This window comes from Zalophus californianus, chromosome 4 (genome assembly GCF_009762305.2).
Source record: "Zalophus californianus isolate mZalCal1 chromosome 4, mZalCal1.pri.v2, whole genome shotgun sequence".
In the NCBI taxonomy this organism is placed as follows: Eukaryota; Metazoa; Chordata; class Mammalia; order Carnivora; family Otariidae; genus Zalophus; species Zalophus californianus.
The window spans coordinates 56,249,341-56,256,481 of NC_045598.1; the positions used below are offsets into that span (position 1 = coordinate 56,249,341).

The 7,141-nt window shown below is 37.3% G+C and overlaps 1 protein-coding gene across 3 annotated transcripts in view; it reads right to left on the minus strand.

Annotated features, from left to right (window-relative positions):
• Nucleotides 1-6,376, minus strand: part of DEPDC1 (DEP domain containing 1) — a 37,637-nt gene extending 31,261 nt beyond the window's left edge. For all 3 annotated transcript variants that reach the window (XR_003525341.2, XM_027626215.2, XM_027626131.1), the window contains exons 1-3: nt 6,224-6,376; nt 4,110-4,375; nt 327-483 (exon numbers count right to left, since the gene is read on the minus strand). Coding sequence is in view for 2 of the 3 variants with exons in the window: in XM_027626215.2 (XP_027482016.1) it covers nt 327-483; nt 4,110-4,375; nt 6,224-6,271 (471 nt within the window). In the remaining variant the exon portion in view is untranslated. The remainder of the gene's footprint in view (nt 1-326; nt 484-4,109; nt 4,376-6,223) is intronic.
• Nucleotides 6,377-7,141: the final 765 nt, after the last annotated feature.

Below are 7,141 nucleotides of genomic sequence, written 5' to 3' on the forward strand. Positions count from 1 at the left end.
ATATTAAAGACTTACATACTTTTATTTATTTATTTATTTTTAAAGATTTTATTTATTTATTTGACAGAGAGAGACATAGCGAGAGAGGGAACACAAGCAGGGGGAGTTGGAGAGGGAGAAGCAGGTTTCCCCACGGAGCAGGGAGCCCGATGTGAGGCTCGATCCCAGGACCCTGGGATCACGACCTGAGCCGAAGGCAGACGCTTTAATGACTGAGCCACCCAGGCGCCCCCAGTCTTACATACTTTTAATGATTTTATAAATAAGTACATGTAATTACCATGTAATTACATTTAAACTAGTAATTAGTAAAAGGGATGTTTTACCTGAGAAAAATGTAATCCAAGTTTTTTAGGAGTTCTACGAGATAAATTTCGTAATTTAAAAATGCTGTCTTTATCTTTGGAAAAGTTTTCTATGCTGTTTTTTCTCAGTTCTGGATGCCTTCGTGGAAGACTTTTAAGCGGAGAATTTGCAGGAAATCTGGTTTAAGAATAATATGCAATTAAGTAATGTAAGATCAGAAACAAAATTTTAATGCCTGTTTATCTAAAATAAAAATCACAAAAAGAACTGAATTTATTTATATTACCAAGGAATGAAGATTCTACATAAATAGATTTTCCCATTAAACCTTTAAAAAATATTTTAATAGTTTCCTACTTTCCTTAATATACTGTACATATTTTAACTTTATTATCTGGATAATTCAGAGTTATTATTGGTATCAATTCTGTTGAAGAAGAAAATGGTTCCATTTTCTAAATTTCTTTAACAAGTGATCTAATTTATATATATTTTCTGACCCTTTGTCCATTGTGCTTGTTCTAATTTCCAGACCTTGGTCTCTGTTACTCCTTTTGATTATAAGGCTTCTTCCCCCCTCCAGTGTAATAAAAAATATTTCAAAGATACAAAAAAGTACAGAAATATAGACAATATCCATGTATGTAATCATCAACTAATGCAATTGTTAACATTTTACTAAAGAGTTCTTTTTTTTGTTAAATCAAAGAAATTCTTTGCTTATTCTATTTCTTTCTCTCTTTCTGAGGGAAGCCATTAACTTGCAGTTAGTACATTTCCTTCTTGTTCATGTCTTTATACTTTTAATAAATATTCATAAACAATATATATGGTTTGGTGTTTTTACATTCTACAGTATCTTACACATTAAATATATGCATAAGTTTTTAGTGACCTCAGAAGTTCTATTATATTCCACAGTCCTAAAAATATTTTTTATATTCCTTCATAAGTGTTTTATTTTCATATTTAGGTATTTAATCCATGTATAACTTATACCAAGTTTCCATATACAGTTGACCCTGAAGATGGGTTTGAACACTTATACACAATTTTTTTATAAGTGCAATACAGTATTATAAGTGTTCTCTTCCTTATGATTTTCTTAACATTTTTTTCTCTAGCTTACTTTATTATAAGAATACAGTTTATAATACATGTAACATATAAAACGTGTATTAATTGATTATGTATGTTATTGATAAAGCTTCTGGTCAACAGTAGGCTATTAGTAAATTTTGGGGGGAGTCTAAAGTTGTATGTGGATTTTCGACCATGCAAGGAGTCAGTGCCCCTAACCCCTGCATTATTCAAGAAACAACTGTATATATGGGTTTGCTTTTTCAGTACTTAATTGTTTTAATTTACTTTAAGCCCAGATATCATATAGGGCAATTTTCCCCTCCTTGTTCACTTCAAAATTGTCTTGAACTTTTATATTACTAAATGAACTTTAGAATCTGCTTGTCACATTCTATAAAAAAATTATATGGGATTTTGAATGAAAATGCCCTGAATTTATATATCAATTTTGGGAAAAGTGACTTTTTTATGATATTAAGTCTTCTGATTCATCAACAGGATGTCCTTCTCCACTTATTATCTTCAATACAATTTTATAATTTTCTCCAGTAAGGTTTTAGTTTCCCCTACCACCCTCAAATCAATTTAAAAAAAAACACGCTTAAATTATACAAATACTGTTTCAAGTATGTCTCATTACCATTTTAATTATTGTTCCTATGGGTTCTATGTTCTACCGTAAGACAATTTACACACATATTTTTGGAACACAATGTAGGTTAAGAGATTTCAGTATTGGCTTCAAATATTAAAATTAAATTTTATTTAAATTTAATAAAATTTATATTTTATTTATTTATATTATAAATAAAAATTAAATACCAAAAACATTTTTGGTAAAGTTTATTTTTAAGTACTTTATAATTTTGTTACCATTATAAAAGACTAGAGGCAGAGAGACTAGTTGAAGAATTACACAGAATTCCGGGTAAGGGAGGAAAATGGTCTAACAAAAAGAACTATCAGGGTGGAGAGAGAAGTGAACAGATAGAGAACTACTGAAGCAGTATAACAGACATGGTTTGTTAATTAAATCATATTTAAAGAGGAGAAGAAAGGAAAAGAATCAAAGCAACTACAGGAGAAAACAGTGCCATTCATCTAGGTATAGATATAAGAAGACAAAATTTAGGTTAAGACATGATATTGATTTTTCTTTACGTTATATCTGAAATGCCTAATGGGCAAAAAATGGGTCTAAAGCTCAGAAGGTATATTTGGGTTGGAAGTTTGAAAGTTAAAAGAAGAGTAGATGAAGACATGGCAAGAGATTGCCCAGGGAGAGAGGTGAAGTAAAGATAAGTCTAGGACCTTAAGAACCAGGAACAGCTAAAGGATGAATAACAGCAAAGGAGCTCACAAGGGTGACTAAGCTGTAGTTAGGAGAGGAAGGGCTGGTAGGTGTACTACAAAATGAACTATTCATATGCTTTTTATTGCAATTGACTTGTACAACATAAATCATCTTTGATACAGAGGCAAGAATCAACTTCTAAGACATTTCATTTGAAAAGTACTAATTTTGTAGAGAAAAAAAGCGTGGGTATTAGAATCCAAAACCTTGTTTAATGATATATGAAACAGAACCCTGTGCGCATGAGAGAAAAAGCAATTGTGCTGGCCTGAGGGAGTCAGAAAGGCTCCAGAGAAAGCTGAAATACAACTGACAGGAGAACAAATGTATTTACTAGTCTGACAAATGTCTACAGTGTTTCAAGGTAGAAGAACATATTTCAGACATATGTAACAAGATTAAATGAAGCATGGTCTCAGTTTCCTCATTTGTAAAAAGGAGCTAATATCTATCCTGTTTAATCCAGGGATTAAATAACATATAAATCATAAAGCAGGGCTTCTGATACATGGTAAACCCTTAATAAATATTCTCTTTAACCTATGTTATATTTCTTCTGTTATTTATTATATAAAGTTTGCTATTATTTATTTTATCACATTTATTCTTAGATTATATAAGATTATATGTTACTTGAGGGCAAGGACCTGTGAGGATTTGTCTTATAATTCCTCAATCAATGAAACTAAAGATTAATAATGATCTGTTCTTGAAATGTTACAGCTTTCAGAATATGAAAAAGTGATATCTCACTCTATTATATATACTACTTAACATTTTAAAAGTTTTTTTAATTAATTAATTTTTGATGTAGTGTTGCATGATTCAATGTTTGTGTATAACACCCAGTGCTCCATTCAATACGTGCCCTCTTGAATACCCATCACCAGGCTAACCCATCCCCCCACCCCCCTCCCCTCTAGAACCCTCAGTTTCTCAGAGTCGATAGTCTCTCATGGTTCGTCTCCATTTTAAAAGCATTGATTGTGCAGCGATTAACTTTAACTTCTAAGTGCTTTTTTTTTTTAAAGACTTTTTATTTATTTTGAGAGAGAGAGACTGAGAGAGAGAGCGTACATGAGAGCGGGGAGGGTTAGAGGGAGAAGCAGGTCCCTTGCCGAGCAGGGAGCCCGATGCGGGACTCGATCCCGGGACTCCAGGATCATGACCTGAGCCGAAGGCAGTTGCTTAACCAACTGAGCCACCCAGGCGCCCCTAAGTGCTTTTAATTGTACTAAGAGCAGTAAGTTTTATAAAGAAAACATTTCTTCTGAAGAAGCTGCAATTTTAGTAAAAGTATTATAGAAGTGGAGTTAAACTTTATTGTTAAGTAATTCAGTTTTGCAGTTATTTATCTGTTCAGTACCTGAATAGCTGACTGTTGTCATCAAGATTTTCTGATCCCCATCTGCCTTTGATATCTTCAATCACATGGTTCTTAAGAAATTTTCTAAGCAGTTGGAGAGTCTGTTGCCTTGTAACTTCAGGACCAAAATTGTTATTATTTCTTAATAGGTCATAAAGCCAATCCACTGCTTCTTCTGCTGTAAAACAACTGCCATATTTTTTAAAGTGTTGCCTGTGTTTTCTTAGAGGCATTCCCACTCGAAAAGATGTAGTAATTTCATTCCACTGCAGAAAGAATATATTTTTAAAAATATTAAACAACAAAAATTAAATATCTTACTGATTTGAAACAAATTAGACAAAGAAAATTATTCACATCTGATTACATCATAAACTTTCATGGTGAAATCATTCATCTTATTTACTACAGAAAATTTTATATCTTATACTGATTTCTCTTTATTCTAGCATTGTAATAATATTTCTTTGTAATAGTTTTTGACTAAAAGCACTTCATGGTCTGGCTGGCTTATTTAGGAAACCTACAAATAATGAAGAACTGCAATGAATCTGCCCTAGTCTTCAATAGAGAAAACATTCCTTTTTTTTTTTTACCTCAACTAATATTAGTAAAATGTTAGTAGCATTTGTGTCAGACACTGCTTTACATTCATTACTTCATTTTCATTCTCACAATTCTACGAGTAGGTACTATTATTATTCCATTTTCATATAAGAAATATGAAGCACAGAGAGATTTAATAATTGGACCAAGGTCACACAGCCAAGTGATGGATCCAGGCATTCAAACCCAGGTTTGATTGACTCTAGAACCTGCATTCATAACTACTATGCTGGCCAAACAAAATTCATGACAGGCAGTAGTTTTACTGGTAAAATATCTTTAATGTTGAAATACCTTACGTATTTACTATAGTATTTCTTATGTGAAGATTCCAATAGTGAACATAGAACAGAAGGGTAAATTAACTAAGCTTTAAGTCCATCGCATATTGAATAACAGAGATGTACCTACGTTTTAAAAAGCTACACATATTTTCCAAATTGTCCTCAAATAACCCAAAGTTTCAGGTTTGTGGCAGCTCTAACACTGGAGCACCAAGGTGGTGGTGGTGGTGTGAAATACACACATCACTCTTTAATTGAAAACTCCTATATTAGAGGCCCAGAGATCTGATTTGTAACCCCAAGGATGCCACTGCTAGCTGTTATCACTTATCTAACCAATGCGGCCCCGACACCCACAACCAAAATTTAAGAGTTGAAAACACAATAACTATTCTTTTCTTCCCACCACACCTCCCCATTTCATACATTTATTTATTCAAGAAACATATTGAGCTGTAACTTATCCATAGGATAACAGACTTTCACATACAGTATCCTCTCGGGATATCCTTTAAGGCGGGTGTATGCATTATTAGCCCGACTTTACCAAGGTGGAAACTGGGACTCAGGGAAGTTAAGTCACTCTCCTAATTCCACGTACCCAGCGGCACTGTACTCTACCGGATTGAGAATCTAAATGCACAAATCCAGTGACTACCACCAGTGGTTCCCGTTGGGTATCTTAACTATTCTGGGTTTAGTTTTGAAACGGGCAGCTGTTACCTAATGCTATTTCAATCGGTAGATCCTGCATTAAATTCTACAGGCCCAGCAAAACAAAGCTGCCACATTCGGGCTGCCCCCATTCTGACACTACAGAGTAACGGAACTCTTTCTAAATTCTTCTTGAATCCTGATGGGGGTAGAAAATCAGACGTGGAGAGAGGCTAAAATCGGAATATTCTATGACTTTCCAGGGCACGCCAACAACTGCAGGCACAGGAGTCGCTTAAAAAAGGCTGGAGTATGATGCGCCGTCCCGGGGACGCGACCCTTTGGACTTAGGGCTCACAGACACAGCCCAGACCCTCAAAGAAGGGGGAGAGGCGTGTCCTGCAAGGGCTTCCCAATGCCTGTTAATTGCCCCCACTCTCCTTTTCAGCGAACCAAGGCAAGGGGCTCTGGGACCCATCTGTCCGCCCAAGACGAAACTACGAACGTTCTCACGTAAAGGTGGTGGCCATCGCGGCGGCCGGCCCGTCTAGTTGTTCCGCGCTGTCTTACCAGTTTGGTGGCCCGATAAGGGCCGGGAGGCACACTCCGACTCTCCATTCCGCCCGGCCAGCCCGGAGGTCTGTCAGCGGCCCTCGCAGTGCATGGCGGCGTTAGGCGACACCGGGGCTCGGTGGTCCCGACGGCGGCGAGGCTAGGCACAACCGTCGGCCGCGCCGCCAATTTGAATAGCGCAGAGGGCTGCGCTGATTGGCCGCGCCTCCGAGTCACGTGGCGCGCCTCCAGGACCCGGCTGCAGTTGGTTTGCGCCGTGTTGCCTCTCAGGGCCGGGGCGCGAGCGGCGGACGGCTGGCACCGTCTAGTCAGCGCGGGGGCCGGGCCCGTGGGACCTGCTCTGGGCCTCACCCGGCTGTCCTGGAGCTGCTTCTCCTCCCTCTTGCGGTCACAGGCGAGGCGGAGTCGTGTTTCCACACTCAGAACCGGTGAGGCAGTTTAGCCACAGACTGGATGGTTTGGAGTCCAGGCTTTGGCTTAAGGGAATTTGAAATTTGGAAAAGAAAAAGGAAAACAAAACCCCAAGCCTTTTTTGCCTGGCCCTACAGAATCTCCAGCAGTGGTTGGCATGTAAAACAAAGCATCTCTGGGGCGTAGCTTTCACCTGACAAACCCCTTTTGTAAAGCTTCCTGGGTGTATGTTGCAGTGCTGACATCCTGGTACATCTTAGCAGGGGCCGTGATCCCGTTCTCCCCGGTGCAAAAATGTAGAATATCCCCTTTCCCCTTTAATTCCGTGGTAAAATGGAGCATAAGTAGATTTCCAGTAAGTACACACAATGAAGGGCTTGGGAAAGGTTATGTAAAACTTGCCAAATTGCTCCCCTGAAGAAAATCTACCGTCTTTATAAGAATCCTGGTTATGTTTAAATCATGATTATACACTTAAAAAATATCATTTTTCAAATGACATAA